General features: G+C 39.3%; 1 protein-coding gene across 1 annotated transcript in view; it reads right to left on the bottom strand.

Moving 5' to 3' along the window:
* Adam23 (ADAM metallopeptidase domain 23) overlaps positions 1-247 on the bottom strand; it is a 165580-nt gene extending 165333 nt beyond the window's left edge. The window contains exon 1 of the mRNA XM_010616208.3: positions 24-247. Within this exon, the coding sequence (XP_010614510.1) occupies positions 24-247 (224 nt within the window). The remainder of the gene's footprint in view (positions 1-23) is intronic.
* Positions 248-23436: the final 23189 nt, after the last annotated feature.

Genomic DNA, 23436 nt, shown 5'->3' with positions numbered 1-23436 from the left:
TAGAGGAAGAGTGATGCAGCAACCCGGGCGCCTTCCGAGGTGGCGGCCGCACAGCCGACCACGGGGGCTGGGCGAGGGGAGCGGGCGGCCAGGGACGAGGGGAGGAAAGAGGAGTGCGGGACTCCAGAGACAGGCCTGACCTAGAGCGAACAATAAAGGAAATCGACCTGTCTTTTTCCACCACCCTCCTCCTTTCCCGAGTAGTTCCTGCTCGAACAAAACTAAGGCCAAGCATTTCCTTCTCCATCCTTATTTATTTCCTTCTTGTAACTAAATATGAAGGGTTGCATCCCGGGAGGTAAAAATAGTGCTGCTCCTCATTCAGCTCATCTGCAGTGAGTGGGAAGCACTTCTGGGCGTCTCAAACTTGCGGGTGCGGCTGTCCAGCGACAGGAATCCCCCTCCTGTGCCGGGGACTCAGAAAAGCAGAGGGAGCTGGAAGGTCTTTACTCTAAAGTTCTCCAAGTCTGACTGGGTGGATTCAGACAGGACTTAGACGTTCTAGATGGGAAGAAATACAGAGATTAGAAACCGATTGTGTAGAAGCTGTCTTGGAACTCCTCCTTTGGTAACCAAGGAGGTGGGAAGATATTTAGGAGGAAAAGTTTCTATTTTTGAGGCACAGTTCTGACTTCCACAAATAAAGGGGGGTATTTTTCTCTTGCTGCTGTAAAGTAATAAATTAAATCCGGGGTCAGCAGTTGCTATATGCGGTGGCCTCAAATTATTTCTGCCCCAAACTCCCATAAAGCAAGCATTCCTCTCTTCACTTTACCAGTAACAGTCTGGGTAATTACAATATCGTTATTTGGATTTAAAATGGAGATAAAAACATTTGTTGGGAGCAGAGAGGTCAAGAATTCTATGATTCAAAGAAAGGATGTGGATAAAAAGCACCATGGCCAAGGCAGGACAGTGTGAACCATCTTCTCTGCCCTCACTTAATCAAAGGAAAGTTGGGGACAAAGACAGACCCCTAAATTCACACACGTCGAGACCTAGGATGGCCCAGCTATTGGGAAGTAAGTACTAATTTTAGCTCCCTCTTTCTAGATCAGAGCTAGAATATTATCACCACATGTCTATTCGTATTTCATGCTACCCATCCCACCCCATTCCATACATGCTTGAGCAAGAGTTTTCCTTTCTGTTTACCTTTTTACTCCCTAGGATCTAGCCCAGTGAGTGAAATCCAGAATATCTCTGGGGAAAAAAAATGTGTGTTTGATGAATAAACTAGTAGGGGGTGCACATAACCTAGAGTCAGGCTAGCAGCAGGCTGGTGACTGTTCCGATCGCCCTGTAGTTCTTACATGTAGATCAGTGTTCCTGAGTCATTTCCCTCAAGACTAGAGTGTCTTGGCTAGATTTCCCCAGTTTATGTTTGCTATCATTTGTTTCCTGAAAGGGGGCCTGGAAGGGAGGAAGCCAGAAAGGATATAAAAAGAGAAAGGTATCCAGACAAAAGTTATGTAAAAGGTACCTCTCACAACTGAATGACAACCTCTCAGAGCCTGTTCCAGTAAATAAACCTCTCAGCCAGCCTGCACGACGCAATGCCACCAGTCTCAATGCACCATGTTGCACAAGGGGGAACAGGGTGCATGATGAGGGTTCAATTCAGTTCCTAGTAAAAAGTGAGTGTGTTTAGGTTTACAAAGAGATGCTGCCTTATGCTCTACAATTGAAAAGCTAGTTTCTAGAACTTTAATGTTTACAGACATTGCTGAAGGCAAAATAATGTATCAGTAAATGTGACAGTATGTCTGCGAAAGAGTAAATCACTTGGAAAAATTTACTGGTGGTTTGATCCTTAACCTGTGTATTGAGGGGAAGGTTAGAAATGAAATAATTATTTAATTGGTCAGTTAGTGATATTCTCATTGTACTGTTTTTAATTCTTATTGTTAGAGTTTTCTTCTAAATAGTCCGCTCTGTACTTTCACAATATTCATGATTTTCTCAATCACTTACACCTACTGCTTTGCTCTATATTCATGTATATGCATATCATCTTTTCTATCAAAAAATGCTGAGATAGCTGGGCGTGGTGGCACATGCCTGTAATCCCAGTACTTGGGAGACTGAGGCAGGAGGATCGCTCTGAGTTCAAGACCAGCCTGGCCTACATAGTGAGTTCCAGGTCAGTCTCAACTACATAGTGAGATCCTGTCTCAAAATAAATAAATAAATAAATAAAGCTGAGATAGAGTGGGGGTATAGCTCAGTAGTAGAGTGCATGATGCCCTGGATTCAATTCCAAGCACCACACACACGCACACACAGATGCACACACAATACTGAGAGTAAGGCTGCAACTTGATAGGAAAAGGAGGGATTCAGCAAGCTGGACTGGAATGAAGAAAGAAATGTACCAAAGTTTGAATGCTAAGACAGCTCTAGCTACAAATGCATATTGGCTCTGAGGGCCACCAGCAGACCCTGGAGTAATCTGGTCAAGGTAACAGATATGGAAAACTGCTGCAGTTGTAGGTAAAAACTGACATCCAAAAGATCCACTGGAATAAAAATTAGGTGACAAGTACACCAGATGAACACTATAAAGGGTACATAAAAGCAATGTACAGAGGGATAATTGGGTACTTACAAAAATGGTTCAGCTGGTTGGAAGAGGAAGAACACCCCAGAGCCTCTGTTATAGTCTGAGCTTAAATGTCTCCCAAAAGGCTCAGGTGTTAGAGGTGGGACCTTTGGAAAAATAATCAAATCATGACAGTACTAAAGGATTGGCCCCTGCATGAGTCCTTAGCTGAATGAACTATTGGGAAGTGGAACTTTGTTGGAGAAGATAGGAGCATGCCTTTGAAGGAGATATCCTGTCCTCACCCTGTCCTCTCATGGTATTCTCCTGCTCTCTGCTTTCTGGTTAGTAGGAGGTGTACAGCTCTTCTCCACCACGCCCTTCCACCATGACGTTTCTGCCTTGGAGTCAGTCAGCCATGGACTGAAACCTCTGAACCCATAAGCCAAAATCAACCTTTTCTTTTAAAGCTGTGTATGGCAGGTATTTTGTCATAGCTATGAAAAGCTGACCAATAAAGAAAATCAATGCAGAGGCATAGCCATTGCTGTGACTTTGCCTGATGATATCATCCAGAAGCCCCTGGAACTAGTTTGTAGGAGGAGTTTAGAAAGTTTGGAGATTCAGGATAGTGAAACCTTAGAATGGTGTGAACAGAGCTTGATGCTTGATTCTTGTGGGGGCTCAGAAGACCAAAATGCTGATGGGAATGTGGACAATGAAGGCTGCGCTCATGAAACTTCAGGTGGGAATACAAGGACTCTCTAGAAAATTGAACTAAGTCACACACATTATTTTCCAGCAAAGAACTTGCCTGCATGTCATCTGCATTCTGAGACTTTAGGTGAGGCTGAACTTACAAGGTGGCAAAGTAATCTGGCAGAGGAAATTTCAAAGCAGTACAACATTTAGGCTAAGACATGGGTATTGCTGGCTACTTTTAGAATAGAAGTATTTCAAAAACTTTCAGTTTAATCAGAAGAAAAGAACATATGTAAAGTCGAAATCAAAGAAGTTATAGTTACTGAAGATGTTAGTACCATAAAAATAAGCCAAATACTTTGCACCATGATAATAGGAAAGACTCAGGAATAGGGCCTCTCAGGAATTGGGCAAGCCCCACCTTTCTTGGGCTCAAAAGTAAGTAAAAGTCTAAGTTGTTTGAAAGATACTCTTTGAGAAGAAAGCTTCAGGATACCCTACTCATTTAGGGACAGCTAAGGAAGTTTTTCCAATGGTCAATTCTCTAGACAGTCAGGGACCATGGCCCAAGGGGGACCAGCTATTCTTTATGCTGGCAGCAGAGCTTGGCAATATCCATGTCATGCTGGTTGTTCAGGTGTGCAGAATGCAAGAATTCTGGGGTCATAGAGTTTCCACCCAGATTTCACAAGTAGGCCTGGGAGACCAGGCAATCTGTGACAGGATTATAGTCCCTGCCATGAGCCCCTGAGAGGAGGCTTCTTTCATGAAGCTATAGAAATGAACCCAAAACTTCAATAGAAACTCCAGAAAGCTGGGGAAGTTGCCAAGGAAGGCTCCAGGCTTTCATCCCAGGAGAAAGGCCATGTGGGCAGCAACTGGCAAGGGCATAGGGGACGGCTCACCCAAGCCCATTGGAGCTCATATCTCATCATCATTTACCACAGATGCCAGACATGAAGCTCACAGATTTAATGTTTTCCATGCTTGGTTTCAGTCTAATTTTGGTCTTATTCCCCTCTAATCTCTTATTCTCCCCTTTTGGAATGGAAATGTTTACCCTGTAACATTGCATTTTGGAAACCTGTAACTTGGTTTTTATGTTTACAGAGCTCACAGCTAAGAGTTTGCCTTGAGTCTCAGAAGAAAACTTCAAATTTTGAGCAGTGTCAGAACTTTCAAGACTCTGGTAACTCCTGGAGATGAAATAAGTGCATTTTGCATACCGAAAAGGACACAAGCTTTTGGGGGTCATGGGTAGAATGTTATAGTTTCATCTCAGATGTCCCCCAAAAGGTTCATGTGTTCAGTGGTATAAATTTTGGAAAAGCAATTTGATGATGAGTGTGCTAACCTCATCAGATTAGCCCACTGATGTGTTCATGAATTAATAAGCTATTGGTAGAGGTGGTTTATTGTGGGATGCCTTGGAAGAGTATACCCAGTCCCCATGCCCTCTTCTCTCTCCCTCTGTGTCTCATTCTCTTACCCTTCTCTCTGCTTCCTGAATGTCAAGAGATGGACAGCTTTCTGCCAGTGTGCCTTTCCACCATGATATTTCTCGCTGTCTTGGAGCCAGCTAACCATAGACTGAAACTTTTGAAACCATGAGCCAACATAAACCTTTCTTCTTTTGAGATGTATGTCAGGTGCTGACAACACTGACCAATATAGCCTCTCTTTGCCACAGTGTGTTTCAGGTGGCAGAACAAGACCTATTGTGAAACCTATGAAGAAACTATACCTAAACAGGAACAACAAAAAAATAGGAGAAGAGGGCCAGGGACTTAGCTCAGTGGTTCTACTGCCTGCCTTGAAAGCACAAGATCCCAAATTTGATCCCCAGTACAAAAACAAAATATAAAAACAAAAAATAGGAAAAGAAATATTAGATTGGGAAGGCATTTGACCAAAATGGGCTGAGATTCTGAGGGAGGCTCTGTTGTTAGTACTTTCTACATAGTACAAGTGCCAGCAAACATTTTCTGCAAAGGGTGTAATAATTATTATTCTAGGTTTATTGGACTACTGTTCTCTGTCATATATTTTTCCACTTTATTAACAATGCTTTAAATATATAAATATCTCATAGCTTCTGTAGGCCCGGGTTTTTCAACCTACTTTTTTTTTTTTTTTTTTTTGGGACACCGGATTGAACTCAGGTCCTTGAGCTTGCATTCACCCTACTATTTTTAACAACAAAAACATGGTGGGGAACATAATAACTTTAAAAATAAAAATGAAAAAGTACTAAGAATGTCGCTCAAAAGGAAGGCCATGAGTTCAATCACCTGTCTCACACACACACACACACACACACACACACACACACACACACATTCAAGCACTGTGTATGTGCCTTACGTATTAATATACATTAAGGTTAAATTTCAGAAGAGCTTGTTCTTCCTTGTAATTCAACTATTCACTTACTGAATACATAGTCACAAAATTCTTGAAAGATGTTCAGCACATGAAGGGATTACTAAAGAAAGAAACATTCCTTCTTTTGGAGCTGATTCTCCTACTTAGATAATGGGAGACAAGTCACAACTCATTTACCTAAAAGATACAGATGGGGAAAGGATTCCAGACTTTTCTTCTGCCAAGCTGTATTCTCTGGTGAGCAGAAAAATGCTGAATGGATGCTACAGCCATGACAAGTCAGAAGATGGAGTGGCACAGGCAGTGACAGCCCTTCCTGGATCCTGTTACCATCAGTGACCTGCCTGTGCTCAATCACAGACAGCAGCTTCGGGGCAGTGAGTGTGCATCCAGGCAGAGTTTCGTATAATGCCACAAGCAACCTGCAAATGTATGAACAGTAAGTCTGCAGGTTTGTGCTAAATATACCAGCGTTTATTCCTAAGAACAGGCTACAGTTGGACAGCTTCAGAAGTCACCATAGACTGATTCTAACGCTCCTGGGAAAAGAAAAAGTATTTATTGCCAAAAGCACAATGATCACAGACCTTTCCAGTAGAATAGCTGGACAGACAAAAACCTATCAACATGTCAAATGTGAGACTATCTGAAAAAGGTAACCACCAAACTAACCTGAAATTAACTTGTTACAGGAAATGGATGCTAATTAGGAAATCATGACAGACTACGATAAGTTTGAAAAACAATGAATCCATCCCACTTAACAAACATTAGGCTGTTTGTCCTACAGTTGTACGTGTGTATGCTGTGGGACAAATGGCTAAACAAGTGTATCCGGAAGATTTGTGGTAATATGTGCTCTGCAAAAGTTGGAAGAAATAAGTTTATTAGAAATAATTACTGAGTCAAATGTAACTTTTTCCCCAGCCTTTTTCCCCCAGTACTAGGGGTTGAGCCCAGAGCTTTTATACTGAACTACATCCCCAGCCCTTTCTTATTCTTTGTTTTGAGATATAGTGTCTCTAAATTGCCCAGGCTGGGCTTGAACTGTTGATCCTTCTTCCTCAGCCTCCCAGAGTTCTGGTATTACAGGTGTGAGCTCCTACACCTGGCTTGACACATAATTCCGAGGCCCTCACTGGGTCACAGAGTAGAAAAAGGAGTTTCTGCAGAAGTAAACTACCACTGACTAAAGGGAGGGATTGGATGAGAGAACCTGTACTACTCTTAGGGACAGTAACTAAATTTTATTTCAAAATGTTAGAACTACAGCGACAGAATTAAAATGCTAATTGTAATCCTTCCCACTTGCATGATAACAATTGCTAAACCCTATTGTAACACCTGCTTTAATAATTACAGTGTGTTTACACATTGCAGACTGCTTTTCTCTGTATTATTTTATGTGATACTCAACCCTGCAACGTGGAGAGGGCAGTTACTATTATTCCTTCGAGGAGCTGTGACTTGGATGCAAGGAGACAACTGACCTTTGCAGGGATCCTCTGTATTAATCAGCTTTTCTGTCACAGGAACGAAATATACCTGACATACAAAGATTTATTTCAGCTCATGGTTGCAGGCACTTCAGCCATCGTCAGCTGGCTCCAAAACAAAAATCTCATGGCAAAGGGCCTGGCAGACGAGAGCCGCTCACCTTGTGAGGACTAGAAGCAGAGGGGGAGAGTGCGATCTAGTGAAGGAGCCAGAAGGGCCAGCAACAAGAACACACCCTTTGAGGCCACACCCCCACTGACCGCCTCCTAATGGCACATGGAGCTAATAATGAACTCATTTGGGACTAAGCCATTGATGAAGTTAGTGCGTCCATGACCTCATCACTTTCCAAAATCTGCACCTGTGAATACCTAAGTCTTTGAAGGGCGTTTCAGACCTAAACCACATCATCTCTCATCATGGTTGCACAGGCAAAGCATCTTTAGAGCTTTTTAAAATTGTATATATTTTAGGTGTGTAACATGATGTTTGATAAATTATGTATAGCAAAATGGTTACTATAGTCAAGTACATTAACATCATCATCACACATAGTTGCCCATTTTTTGTGCTTGTAAAATCACCTAAAATCCACTTTTAGCAAATTTCCATTATATCATACAATATTGTTATCTATAGTCTTCATGCTGTACATTAGATGTCTAAACTTATTTATCCCACACAATTACAATTCTATACCTCTTGATCTACATCTCCCAACTCTCCCTCTACCTCTTCCCTTCCCCTATACGCACCATTTTACTGTTTCTATGCATTTAATTTTTTTGGATTATATATATATAAGTGAGATCGTGCAGGACTTTTCTTTTATGTCTGGTTTATTTCCCTTAGCATAATGTCCTCCAAGTTTTTATGTTGTTAGAAATGGCAAGATTTCAGGGCCAGGGATTTAGCTCAGTGGTACCGCTGCCTGCTTTGCAAGCACAAGGACCTGAGTTCAGTCCCTGGTATTAAAAACAAAAAGAGAATGACAAGATTTCCATCCAAATAAAATATCTACTATATTCTTCTCCTACTTCTCTTCTCTTTTGTGTCGCAAATATTTCCAAGGGGAAATTTTCTCATTCAAAAGAGTTTTTTAGAAGCTCATTAATTCCAACTTCTGAAATCTTGGTTTTTGGTTTTGGGGTTGTTTTTTTTTTTTTGGTTTTTTTTGGGGGGAGGGGGTTGGTTTTTTGAGACAGGGTCTCATTACATAATTGAGACTGACCTGAAACTCACTGTGTAGCCCCCATGCTGGTCTCAAACTCACAACGATCCTCCTGCCTCAACCTCCGGAGTGCTGGGATTACAGGTGTGTGCCACCATACCCAGCTAATGAAATCCTGTATTAGGTAGTTGTCATGGTTAATCTTGATTGTCAACTCCACTAGAATAAGAGACTTCTACAGATTAGTAAAACACACTCATGAGTGTCTATAGGTATTTCCAGAGATGACTGGCATGCAATCCAGCAAACATGGAGGAAGGCCCACCCTAATTGTAGGTGGCACCATCCAACAGGCTTGATGCCCTGGCAGAATGAAAAGGATAAGTAGGGCCTCTACTTGGAAAACTCCATCCTGCTGGAGTGATTGCCTCTTTTGCTGCTGCCATCACCTGTGGACATCAGACTCCAGCTTCTCAGCCTTTCAACACAGATGATCACCAGCAACTCTCCAGGGAGCTTCCAAGCCTTTGGTCTCAGACTGATGTTGCATCCTTGGTCCCTCTTATTCTGAAGCTTAAACATCTAGGCCTGAGCAGTACCTGAATCCTCTGGGTATATGCAGACAGCCAGTGTGGATACTCCTGCCTCTGATCCTGTAAGACAATTTAATAAATCCCCTTTCATAATTACACACACACACACACACACACACACACACACACACACACACACAAACACATGTCTATTGATTCTCTTCCTCTCGTGAACCTAACCAATACAGTACTATTGAATTTGAGGAGAAATAGAAAAGAATGCAGAAAATAATAATACCAAGAACAGGATACTACAGTTTGGATGTGGCTTTTCCTTCAGAGGTTCATTTGTTGGAAGCTTGGTCCCCAGTAGGGCAATGTGAAGAGGTAACAGTACCTTTAGGAGGCAGGGCTTGATGAGAGACTATTAGGTCATTGGAGGCAATTCCTTCAGAGGGGTTTAAAAAATCTCTCTCCTGGGATCCTGATAAGTTATCACAAGAGGCTATTATTATAAAGGCACACACCCTGCTCTCTAGATTCTGGACTTGCTGCACAATCTCCCTCTCTCACACAGTCTCCCACCAAGATGCTATGTATCCTAATGTGACGTAGCCAAGGAAGACTATGCTGCTTGGACTTTCCACCTCCAAAACTATCAGCTAAATAAACTTCTTTTCTCTATAAAGTAGCCTGCCCTGGGTATTTCATTAGATTAATGGAACACTGACTATTGCAATTCCCTTCTTTATTAATGGGGGAACTGAAGTGAAGAAATTAAATAATTTGTCTAAAGTCTAAGAAGCAGGGCTGGGTCAGGAATCCAGGTCTGTCTCACTCCAAAACATAAATTTTCACCCTACTAATAATAACTCATAGAGTATCAATTCAGTAAATGTAATAACAACAACAGCAAAACTAGAACAAATTACAAAAATGGAATCCTTTACTCATTCCACATTTAATTAGGAATTATGTTTAAAATTAGAGCTGAAAAATATAGGTACTATATAATCTATTTGACCACAGCCCCAAACAAAACACCTGAGAGACTCTTCAAAGAGCTAACATTTTGAAATCATGCTCTACCTATATAAATATATACCTAGCAATAAATATAAATTTCAATTTTACTGTTTTCAATGTCTATTTAGAACCACCAACACACTGATCCACACATAGAACTGTTCTGCATTATATTTCTAATTTCACATCAAAAGTTTTTAATATAATCATTGAATAACAATTATTTGTATAATTCCAAAACAAATTCTAACTATGGTTCAGATATTTGGTTTTATTTGTTTTGTTTTGGTACTGGGGATCAAACTCAGGCCCTTGCACTTGTGAAGCAGGCATAGATATTTGTTTCTTATATCAGAATACCATCCCACAAAATACTCTCACATATTAGAGAATTCAACTTTTTTCTAAAATTTAAACTAAACCTTAAGTTTAAGTGATTTAACCTTAAGTGATTGATTTTAATTGTCAATATTTATTATCTACCTTGTCAAATAACTTTGCTTTTGCCATATTAAAATGTTTAAATTTCTAGAGACATAATTATAATTGTAAAGTCTCATAGAATTTATTAAATATTTTCATTCTAAAGTAAAAAGAGAAGCTAGAACACACAAGATGCTTTGACATAGCCTAGTCATTCAGTGCATTGGATTATGTAGGTCAGATCTGAACTAGCTGTATTGTATCTGTTGGACGTCACAGATTCCATCTACTCATGTGCTGGATATGTACATGGCTGGCAGGTGGGGATCAAATAATAGAGACAATAATCACTTCTCCAAAAAGAAAATACAAACTTCAGGATTCTCCAAAGTCCAGTCCAAAGACTTTTTTATTTGCTATTTTGATAAATTAACTGAGGAAAGACTGACTCCCAGAAAACACTAAGTTTTTCCATGTACTAAATGTTTGGGTGAACTGGAATAAACTATAAACAGATTTTTTGAGACTGAATGACATGGCCCAAAACTAATAAACAAGTTGTAATATCAACAATAAGTTTTGGGAAAAGTAACACAAACTATTGAATCTGGAGAGCTGTATATCTACTTTAAAACATCATGAACACAGAAGTGTCCAAATTAATGGCAATATCGCACGCGCACACACACACACACACACACACACACACACATTCAGCTCCGATATGAGCAACGAAAGTGGAACCTATATTGACTTTTCCTTGAATAAAACGACTTCACCTAAAAATGCCAACAAAACAATACTTAGAACTAAATGGAAAATATGATCAAAATTACACCTAGGGTTCAGGGATTTAGCTCAGAGGTTCTGCCACCTGCCTTGCAAGTGCAATGACCCAAGTTCGATCCCTGGTACCAAAAAAAAAGAAAAAATTACACCCTACTCTGATTTACAAGCCCTATATAGAAGCAATGCATCCCAAGAAAAGCCATTTTAAATGACCAAGCTGCTGCCAGGTGAGAACAACCTGAATGGTAAAAAATACACCATCTGTCAAGCTACCAAACAAGAGAGGATATTCTCAAAGTCTTTAAAATCTCAGGTGGTGTAGGTAAGATAAACACAACTGTCCAAATCTCAAAACATTTTAATGAAAAGGATGACATCTGAAATTTGAGAGGGAAATCTGGGGCAAATATCACATGGCTCCATACAGAGTGCTAATACATAGCAGACCCATTTTGGGAAAATGTACCTAGCGAGAAACCCTCTAGCTTTCGAAAATACTTTAAGGCCCACTTGTAGATCCACAGGTCATGTTTATACTTCATGGTTTTGCCCTCCCCCCAGTTCCTCCCTAAACTCAGACACAAATCACTCATTTAGTCAGGCCTCCATCTAGAAAACTTTAGTTTCAGGCAAGTTGTTTGTGTTATTAAAAGATGTGGATTTGAGGCTGAGGGTATAGTCTGGTGGTACATTTGCCTAACACGTATGTATGAGGTCCCAGGTTTGATCACCAGCATCACAAAAATAAAAATGTTTTAGTTAATTAAAACTACTCAAGTAGTAATTTCTTAGCTGTTAGTTGCAATGTAAAATCTGAACCCCTATCACTGTTGAACTTTTTTATATTAAAATAAATAAGTCTAAATGTTGGGTGTAGCTGAGTAATAGAGAGTTTGCATAGCATGGGTGAGGCTCTGGCCATGATTCCCAGCACCAATCAATCAATAAATCTTGCATTTAACATATGGTTACTGTGGCAAATATATTTACTTTCAATGGGTCATATTTATGATACAATAGTGCCAGCTGATACAGCAATACTTGACTTTATGTAAACTTTATGGTATATTTGAGTCCTCGTGTAATCAATACATACAGACAGACATTTGTTTCCACTTTATGGAACTGTATTGGTAAGCTTTTTGTCACCAGGACCAAATACCTGTGTTATGGTTTGTGTCTAGATGTCCCCTCAAAGCCTCAGGCAGTTATAGGTGGGGCTTCTTCAGAGATGGCTGGATCTACAGAGTGTGATACTAGAATTGATTCATTGTGCAATGCTAGGCTCAAGGACACTAGGATTAAGGGTGTGAGTGCTACCTGCTCTAAGTAGCCTGGCTAAGATAAAAGGGACAGGAAAAAACACTGTTAAGATCCCTTGTTGCTTTTGCTACCTCATGGGTGCCATGAACTGTTCTCTATGATTCCCCTCCCTGCCTTAGAGCCAGCCAATTAGGGACTGAAACCTCTGCAAACTGTGAGCTAAATAAGCCTTTCTCTCTTTAACTTTGGGTGTTGGGTATTTTGTCTCAGCAATGAGAAAAGTAATTAAGACAATTTAAAGGAGGAGAGATTTATTTTGGCTCACGGTTTCAGAGGTTTCAGTTCCTGCTTACCTGGCTCTCAGGAAGAAAGGGGATGGTGGAAGGGTGTGGAAGAGGAAAGGTGCTCAAGCCATGCTAGCCAAGAAGCAGAGAGAAAGAAAAATGAAGAAAGAGAGGAAGAGGCCAAGATCAAGAATACAGCCTTCCAGGTCAGCCCCAGTGATTCACCTCCTCCAAACAGGCCCCGCCTCCTAAAGGCACATTCCACTTAGAACCACGTAATTGATGCATTAATCCAGGATGAGCATAGCCCCCGTCATTCAGTCACCTTCCTGAACACCTCTGATTCTTGATCCAAACCATAACAGGACTAAAATTTATTATCTTTGAAAAATAGGGGCCCGGAATTCAGCTCAGTGGTGCAGTCGCCTGCCTAGCAAGTACAAAGTCCCAAGTTTGATCCCCAGCACTGATGATGATGATGATGATGATGATGATGATGATGATGATGATGGTGATGATGAAGATGATAAAAAGTAAATATTGGTAGCTAGCCTTTTATTTATTTGATATATTTCATATCCTAAGTCAAGAAGGCAACCTTCAATTATAACATTATTCTTTTGGGAATTCATAACGCATTTTATGATTATTTCCTTTACTAAAGGTTTACAGGAAATACATTTTAGCAAAAATCAAGAGCTGCAGAGAGCAGCAAAAAAGGAGAGCAGTGGCAGGGACATGGAATTCAAGACAGAAGGCTCAGAACAGACTTGGGAGGAGTTTACAAAGTGATGAGCATAGCAACACTCAGTAAACTTGGTTGCTAGGATTAAGGGAAACTTGGAAAGTTGTCATTTGTTATATTTTGGAATTTACATTTAGTTAAATGTTTGTTGGTCAGTATAAATTCTTAAAAGGAAGTATAACAAGCTTAGCATATGTTTCTAGCATTTGAGCATATTTATGCCATGGACAAAAACCATGTTGTTTTACAGACCAGGCCTTGGGACTGATCATGGGTTATTGTCTGGTGAAACCCAAAGATACAGGGCTGGGGATTTAGCTCAGTGGTTCTGCCGCCTGCCTCACAAGCACAAGGACCCGAGTTAGATCCCCGGTACAAAAACAAAGATACATATCCTATTTCACTTTCTGGAGTATTTCCCAAAGCTAGAGAAACATTTGTGAGCAAAAGGAAATAAAGCACTACATATACAGAAGTCATATTATGGTGGTTTTATCACTATTAACTTGTATATTCCTTACCAATTAAAAAGAAAACATCTATTATTTCTTTTCCCTTCCATATGACAGCAAGGGTTCATCCATTTTACTGGTTTCTGTCAAGTACAATAAAGAAACAAGATACAAGAGATACTAAATCAACACGGTCACCTGCACACAAAAGCGGCCCTCCTCAGCACCAAACTACGCATAATGATAATTACAGCGTTTGGAGCCCTAGTTCACAAAGCTCCCCTGTACTCACTGTAATGACCCATACTTTGCAACATCCTACCCTGATGACCTCCACCCCCTTGAACATCTGGCTTCCCATCACTCTGCACTTTGTACATCTTCCCAGGTTTCTGGAGTCTTATAAACCACATACGCCCTGTGGATTAGCCTTCCTTTCTACAAATGTGAGGGTGCACCTTTCTGGCATGGCTTTGGGACTACCTATCATAGACTAAGCCACGATAAGTGGTTCAGTAGGCCAACCAGGAGCTATGCAGTGCTGTGAAGCCATGTTAAGTAGTGAGCAAGGAGGGCAAGTTGGCTCAATGTCACTCCAGAGCAAGTGCCTAAGGAAGCCTCTATGCCCAGAGAGCCAGTGCTGAGGGGAAGCCACACCTTCAACAAACTTGGCTACATTTCCACTTGGCCTGGTTCCAGGTCTCTCTGCAAGCTCTTTTGGCCGCTTCTGTGCTTAGTGTCAAATGAAAATCTCACAGGTTTGTTCCAAACAAGAAGTAATGTTACTAGAACAATAAAAAGGTATTTAATAAAAATAGTTCATCACAAAAAGGAACCTGGTCATATTGAAGATGAGATAAAGTAAGATAAAATGGCCAAAGGTCATGGAATCAGAGAAACGGTGAGTCAAAAGTCATTAAAGTCCTTGCTAGATTTTCTAGTTTTTTCAAGAGAAACTGGAAATACAGGTTTTTGGTGACTTTAGAGTTTTGTAATGTTAACTTTTCTGTGTGTGTGTGTGTGTGTGTGTGTGTGTGTGTGTGTGTGTGTGCTTGTACCGGGATGAACTTGGGTCCTTGCGCTTGAGAGGCAGGTGGTAGAACTACTGAGCTAAACCCCCAGCCCTATTCATTGTGTTTTTTAAAGTGCTACCTGGAATCAAAGAAAACATTAATGTGAACCAGACCTTGTTCATTAATGACTTCTGTCCCATTAAAAATCTGACTGTGAGGGAGCCAGGAATTTAGCTCAGTGGTTCAGTGGCCTGCTTTGCAAGCACAAGGACCCTAGTTCAATCTTCAGTACCAAAAAAAAAAAAAAACAAAAACCTGACTGTGGCCCAATATACACTTCAGCAGCTCTGACCCTGAGCGCCCCCTTAAACTGAACCAAGCCCTACCCTGGCATCATGTCCATGTTCCATTACATTTCTCTGTCTTGTGGTTCAACACAGCATGACCTTGTTCCCTGTTCTTCAAATAAAATGCTATCCAAAGCAATATCTAAGCATTTGCTATTTCATAGCTTTACTAACACACCGATTGTCTCTTTACTCTCCCAACTATCTTTTTTGTTAACTTATCACTGGGCTATGCTTTTCTCTAAATTGTTTTCTTCTTGTACCTTCTCAGGTACCTATGGTGACAGCCTATTGATTTTCATTTAAAATGTGTCTTGAGTCTGACCCACAGTTAGCTATTTAAATAATCTCATTTGTATGTTCTGCTCTAACAAATTGTTAGCAGACAATGATTCTTCTATCCTTTCCAAATGGCAAAAGTTTATTACATTCTACTCCAGGCTTCTCTCTGCCCCAAAACTCTTCACCCTTCTGGATTATAGAAATGATTTATCTGATAACTAAATTGAAAATAATTAAACTAGGCATGCTCCCATCAGCTTCCTTTCTCCTACTTTGGAATTTCTTTTCTCTTACTGGGATTAAGCTATACACAGAGGACAAAATTTCTCCTGTAATCCCAGACTTGGGAGGCTGAGGCAGGAGGATCACTGCTAGTTCAATGCCAACATGGGCTATGTAGCAAGACCCTGTCTGAAAACACAAAAATATATATTTCTGCATCAGTAGCTGAACCATAGAGTTGTTTTTGGCCTCCATTTGACTTTCCCTTTGTGGGTTTTTTGGTTTTGTTTTTTGGGCTTTTGTTTGTTTGGTTTTTTTGGTACCAGGGATCGAACTCACAATCTTGCACTTGTGAGGCAGGCACAGTGCCACTGAGCCAAACCCCCAGCCCAGACTTTCCATTTGTACAGAATCTGGTTAGAGAACTGGGATCTCTGAAAAATACAATCCATGATATCCTTTCCCAACTCAGGAGATTCTGAAAGACCACACTGATTGTTGTAATTACAAGTAAGCTCATAGAACATTTAGGTTAATATCACTATATGTTACAGATAAGAAAAGGAATCCTAGAAATTTAAGTGACTTGTCCCTAAATTAGCAGTCACTAGTAGATTTCAATTCAACTTTTTAAAATATAATATAGACATTTGAAAATTTTAAACTAGCTATAAAAACTTGTACTGGTGTGTGATAAAATTCAATATTATCATCATGAGTTAGGAATTATAAATTTTAATTTAACAGTTTTGCAGCAATATGTATATACTGTTACTTATAGAAGAGCACATTGAAGAATTAAACTCTAACCAGCTTATTTTATTAAAGGTAATCTCATGGCCTAGCATTGTGGTGGTATTTATTGCTCAAGAAAAGAGCTATGTAGGGCCAGGGATTTAGCTCAGTGGTTCTGCTGCCTGCCTCGCAAGGGCAAGGTCCTGAGTTCGATCCCCAGTAGAAAAAAAAAAGAGAGAGAGAGAGAAAAAGAAAAGAGCTATGCTAGAGTCAGGATTCTAAGAAACAGAAGCAATTATAAGGAACTGGCTCACTTAATTTCAGAGGCCAGGAAATCCCACCATTATGCAATCAGCAAGCTAGAGACCAGTCTGAATGAGAAAAGCTAAAGGCCTAAGTGCCAAACTGGAAGCAAGCAACCTCATGATAGATGCAAGAAAGCCAACGTTTCCTTGTAAGTCTGCAGGCTTTGAAAGACCAATGTCCCTGTTCAAGTCAGAATTCCCTGTTATTCATGGCAGATTTAGCTGTTTTGATCTGTTCAGGCCTTAAACTGATTGGAGGAGGGGCACCAACATAAGGAAGTGTCACTGTTTTACATAGCCTACACATTCAAGTTCATCTCATCCAGAAACACACCACAGACACATCCAGAATAATGTGTGACCAACTATCTAGGTGGCTCATGGCCCAGTCAAGTTGACACATAAAATTAACTATCTCAAGTCCACCCCAGGGCAACTTGGCACCCATACCGGTATCTTCAAGTCATAATTTAATCTCCAAATAAAGACAAGGCCAAGATCTTAACTCCACCTACATGATATAACTATCTAGCATACAACTGAGTGTATACTAGTTCCTTTTTAGAAGATGGTTAAAGTCCTTGAGCAATATTTACTCTTCTTGATATCAAGTAACTTAAATACTATGCCATATTTTTTGATTCAGCATCTTGGCAAATAGAGAAATACACTGTCTCCATGTAGTACCAGTCACCTCTGGGCCCATCTAAGACCCCCCTAATGCCAGGAGACAATATCTTAACACAATCACATGCCTAAACATGTAATATTGACATTTCTATGCATATCAGTCAAAATAAATACTCTGCCTCAAGCTCATAGACCATGGCTTAATTACCTTTATTTCCATAAAATCTAGCAGAGGGCTACAGCAACAGAAATTGTTTATTGATCGACAGATATGAACATGCAGCCTTCTTCTGACGACAGGGAATGCAGGACACAGGACTGAAATAGCTGAAGTCCCTAGGGCCCTGGCCTGATTATTCCAAATCAGCTTGATCAGAGAAACTTGACATTGATTCTCATCCATAATTCGAACTGAGCTTTTCAATAATGATAAAATTCAGGCAATAGTGAGAGACAGCTAAACATTTATTGCTATTAGAAATGCAAACAAGTGTCACTATTCTGGAAATACAAACCATATTATTATACTCTTTGACTTTTAGGAATCTTTCCTAAGGAAAATTTCAAAATTGCAAACAAAAACTTATACCCAAAGGTATTCATTACAGCATTATTTTGCACAACAGAACTGAGATTAGCATGTGATGGAATTTTACAAAATATTTTAAACTTCACTTAAAAAGAGTTTTGGTGACATAGGAAAATGCTTGTGTCCGATTATTAAATGATAGAAACAGAATACAATAGTAACTGAGTTACAATTTTGTCTACCATACACACACACACACACACACACACACACACACACACACACACACACACACACACACACACACACACACACACACACACACACACACACACACACACACACACATCCCTAACAATATTTAATCACTGAGTGATGCAATTATGGCAATTTTTTTCTTATTTTTACCTTTCTTCATTTTCTGAATTTTCTACAGTAATAATGCTTTATTTAAAAAATTATTAAGTAGTATATGTAATCTGATTACAATTAAGTGAAACTGTATATGTATACTAAGAACAGAAAAGTCCAAAATGATAACTGTCATTGTCCATAGCTAATAATAGATTCTTATTTGCTTCTCTACTTTTCTGCATTATTTTCAGTTATACATAATTAAACTATATTCAACTCATTATGACAACAACACAATTGCATATTTTTAATTCAAAGTTCAGCACTAATATTGGTAGAATTTTTGAAGTAGAAGATTAATGCTAAGATAGAGGAGGCTCTAATTATCATGCAAGGAAGAAATTTCTGGCAAAAGCTTCAGTGAGACTAAAACAGTCTCATTTTTAAATTCAAAAAAGAACTCTTTAACTCCATTTTCAGAATCTAATCTGAAGTCACAGACTTGAGAACAGCAGTTAAACTTTGACATTTCTTTACTATCATAGTTACTTTTCTCTCCATCCCAACAACAAACAGCTAAGTCCATATTCAACCTTACATCACTTCTATAAACAGCATTTCTATGTACTATGGGAAAGATGTGAGTACAGTACAATATGATGTCTCTTTAGCGTCCTTTTAATCTTCAATGTGTTTTACTAAAATTCATTTATCTTTTTTTTTTTTGTCTTGGTACCGGGGATTGAACTCGGGTCCTCGCACTTGCGAGGCAGGCTACCGAACCGCTGAACTAAATCTCTGGCTCTAAAATTCATTTATCATGCAGTGACAGATATGGGGAGTTCACCCAGCAAGGGCACACACAGCCCCTAACACATGGCCAGGGAAATGTCTTTCTGCTGACCAGCACTGGCGTGAGCTAGCAGAGTGGAAGTGAATTCTGCCTGATGGCGGGAACGTCCTTCTTATACTTCATAAACAGACACAGTGCACTTCTCTCACATCAGTACTGCCTTGAATGAGCTAGAAATTAAGCAGTCCTCTGTTGCTAAGGACTCTGGCTACTTGAGGGGGTGAGAACAGAAAGGACCCCCCCATAGGCCCCTGAAATGCAAAATCATTCAAATGGTGAGATTTATTTATTCTGTTCTTCAAACTATAATCACCAATCACTTTATATTGCAATATTCTAGGAGTGAAAAGAAATTACTATGAAGCAGCACTTTAGCTGTAAGAAATTATCAATTTTAAACTAAGATTCTTTTTTCTTTTAACAGAGCATTTGATATATTACAGAAAGTATTTACTAAGAAACTTTCTTCCACATACCCCACCCTAAAGTCATAACCCTGAGCCACTTTACCATAAATACAAAAATTCATAGATAGATGACTGTTTAAAATTTATCTAGACATTTCTCTGTAGTTTTTCTGCTCGTATATTCTAAAATCAAAATTAAAAATATAATGTACATATAGATAAATAAACTCCAATGGTCTATGGAGTAAAATATGATGAACATAAGAAAGGACATTGTGGAAAAAGATAGTAGTTACTCATAAATGATTTTTTTCTTTTCTCGGCACACAGAGAAACTGCACTTCCCAGGCTTCCCTGAAGTTATGGGGGAGGGGTCCTGTGACTGAGCACTGGCCAATGAAATGCATGCAGAAAAAACAAGATAGACTTCTAGATCTGCAACATAAAAACTTCCCATTTGCAATTCTGCCTCTTTCACCTCACTTGGCAATTGAATGGAGAACCCCTTAGAGGTCCTTTTTGTTTCAACTGTAAAATAAATTTCATGAAATGCTATTTATAGTATCACAAAATAGAAGATACTCAGGAACAAATAAAATTATGTTCAGACATCACCAAAAGCTGCAAAACACTGTTTAGAGAAATTTTTAAAGCCGCAATATACATAAAGAGAAATACAGTTATTCATTAATTGGAAGAGTCACCACGTTAGGATGTCAGTTTTCTCCAGAACATGTGGATAGATGAGTTACAGTTCAAGCAAAATCCCAGCACACTATTTAGCTAAATATGGACAAGCTCATTCTAAAATGTATATGGAAGAGCAAACAATTTTGATTGGTCAAAAAATTTCAAAAAGAATTGTATTATATGTTTTCAAAACTTACTTTAAAGCTACCATAATCAACAATGTGTGGTATTGGCAAAGAATAATTACATACATCAATGGAACACAGTAGTTCAGAAATAGACTTACACATTCATGGTCAATTAATGTTTGGCAAACTTTCCAAAACACTCCAATGAGGAAAAAAAATATTTTCTACATGTAGTGCTGGAATAACCAACTATACATATGGAAGGGGAGGGAAGGAAAAATAAACCATGGCTCTTCCTCACACTGAGGGCGAAAACTGAGACATAAATCTAAATGTAAAACCTAAACTTTTTAGTTAGTACATGTTTGCATACATAATCATTAATTCATAGTGGAAAGATACTGTAAAAAAGAAGAAAGAAAGAAAAATGAAGAAACAAGGTAGAAAAGGACTGATAGAAGACAGCTACCCAGGACCTGCTTGCTCAGGAACATCTAGGTTGAACTATTGTCTAAGCAAACAACCAAACTTATGTTAAGCCACTGAAATGTTCAAGTTGTATGTTTTAGCAGTCAGCCTATTCTTATTACAACACACATAATTATTGAAACAGCAATCTACACCAAAAGCTTCATCTATGTTATATCCACGATAACAAGGATTAAAAATCAACAAATACTATTTTCATCTCATGCTAGGTGATTCAAGTCATTGTGTAATTTAGCAAAACACTTATTCTACACATGTACTTAAGCATTTAAAATTTCTCCATCACCCAGTGCCCATAAATCTGAGAACTTTGTATCATTCATTATGCATACGTCACAATTAGATTTGGGGGAAGGCAACATGGAGGAGGTAAGGTTTCAGCTCAGTTCTGAAAGGTGAGTAAGAATAAAACATTCCATTAGTGTCCTGGAATTTTAAATAAGAAAGAATTCTTATTTAAGGAAGGAAACCAAGAGCCAGAGAAGTTGGAACTTGTCTAGGGCCACGCTGCTGTACTGTATACTTGGGTTAGACAAGGAATCCCTTAGCTTCTAGGATGATGTTTCTTATATTTCCCATTTTCTTCTGTATCACTTTACCTAGGAAAGTGTGCATCTTGAAACATCTGTCAAAAGGCAATGACTGTTTACATTTTCAAATACCTATTTACCAGGGTTAACCCTGGTCAATCTATAGAACCATTAGATACAAAATAAAATCAGCTGGTAACTTACCACCTTTAGTGTGTCTATGATTGTGTTTTCAAAGGAGATTAACACGAGTCTGAATAGTCTGTGTAAGCAAGTTTGCCCTCCATGTGTGTGGGTACCATCCTATGAGCAAGGGCCCAGGAGAAACAAAAAAAGAGAGAAAGCAAGTCTGTCCATCTATTTCCAGAATCTAACACATACTTTTTCTCTCCTGTCCTCAGACATCAGAATTCCAGGATTCCCAACCTTTGAAATGTAGAGCTTATGTTAGTGACTCTCTGGGTTCTAAGAGTTTCACATTTGGAGTGAGACCTGTACTGATATCCTAAGGGTCTCCAGCTTGTTGTGGGATTTCTCAGTCTCCATAGTTGCACAAGACAATTCCCCAAACAAATCATCTCTCCTCACTCTATCCTGGAGATGGATGGATGGATGAATGGATGGATAGATAGATAGATCAATCTAACTAATTCAGCCACTATAAGCCAGACAAAAAGAATGTTCATAGATGTAAATATTGCTCTGAGTTCAAATGATGCTCAATATTACCCATGTGACTCATCCACTAGAGGTGCTTATATACCACAGGGTAGATTACCAGGGAAAAGTGAAATATATCAATATGAACCTAAGCAGTGTTACTGCCAGATATCCTTTGTCTTCCACCACCTCACTCCCATTGGTGTGCTCATTCTGCAAAAGGGTGGAGCAAAGAAATTACCAACAACGCAAAGAGAGAAGTGAGCCCCAAAGGCAGGCACCATCAGTGCCTTTGGGTAGGCAGCACAAGCTCAGAAATAAAGAGACCAGGTACCATCAATGCGGACAAGCCAGGGTGGGGTGGATAATGATTAGTGAGGGAAGACCACAACATCGAGGCATGGCAGATGATGGCTATTGACATAAACTTATATGACTGTTTCACTTTTTGTAGATTGCTAGAGAGAGGAAAAGTTGAGGGGAGGCAAGGGAGACAATTAATCTAAACACATACATAAATAAACTGTAGAAGTCATCCTATCTAGGAGTCACAAGCTTGTTGGGAACATCTGGGCTGCATATATAAATCTTTTCTGGGACTTATGTCTTAAATACCTTTGATCCATGGTTTTCAGGGCCATGCCTGGGACACAGCAGGTCTCATTAAGTACTTGCCGGAAATTTTATGAGAATCAGAAAGAAATAAAATAGTTACAATGATTCCAGCCAGTCAAGTATGCATTGCATGGATTTATCTGTTATTATTTACAGCCACCCTTTATGTTTATGTCAATTAAATTGCTGTGTGCCTAGTGAAAAAGTCATTAGTAAATACTAAAGGTAAAATATGAGTCATCCTAATTGACATTGATTTTAATTGTGTGCACAGAGTTAGTCTTACTTTTGTAATTAAAGTTATTTCTCAAACCAAAGTGAGAGGGAATGTCCAGAAATACAGTTAATTGGAGAGAAAAGTGATGAAGGGCCTTCTGTTACAAGAATCAATAAACCTCTTCAGCCACCTTCCATGTGCCAAAAGCTAAGGGGAAGAATCCCATCTACCTAGGAAAGTGACAAATCACACAAAGAACACAAACATATTGAGAACCAGTTTACTTAGTTCAGAAAGGTCTTGTTAATTGCTTGTCTCCTCCTGAGACCTCCCTTAACAAGCATCCCAGAGGTTGCCAGGATAACACTAAGACACTAGAGCCCAGTTTGACGTATTGAAACTTAAGAAGCCTTATTGATCTCACAACACCCAGCTCTGGGGCTCAATATTTTGATAAAAGGTTTAAAAAATATATCCTTGCCCAGATCACAGTATTTTTCACGTATCTTGTCCAAGATCAGCTTCTCCCTTCTATCACCATTCAACCCACACCCATGACCATTAACATGACTATTATCAGGAGAGATAGTACAAGTGACTATAAATATAAATTTCACT

The sequence above is a fragment of the Fukomys damarensis genome, unplaced genomic scaffold (assembly GCF_012274545.1).
Source record: "Fukomys damarensis isolate Sample0158 unplaced genomic scaffold, DMR_v1.0_HiC HiC_scaffold_16, whole genome shotgun sequence".
Lineage (NCBI taxonomy): Eukaryota > Metazoa > Chordata > Mammalia > Rodentia > Bathyergidae > Fukomys > Fukomys damarensis.
This window is presented reverse-complemented; position numbering and strand designations above follow the sequence as displayed.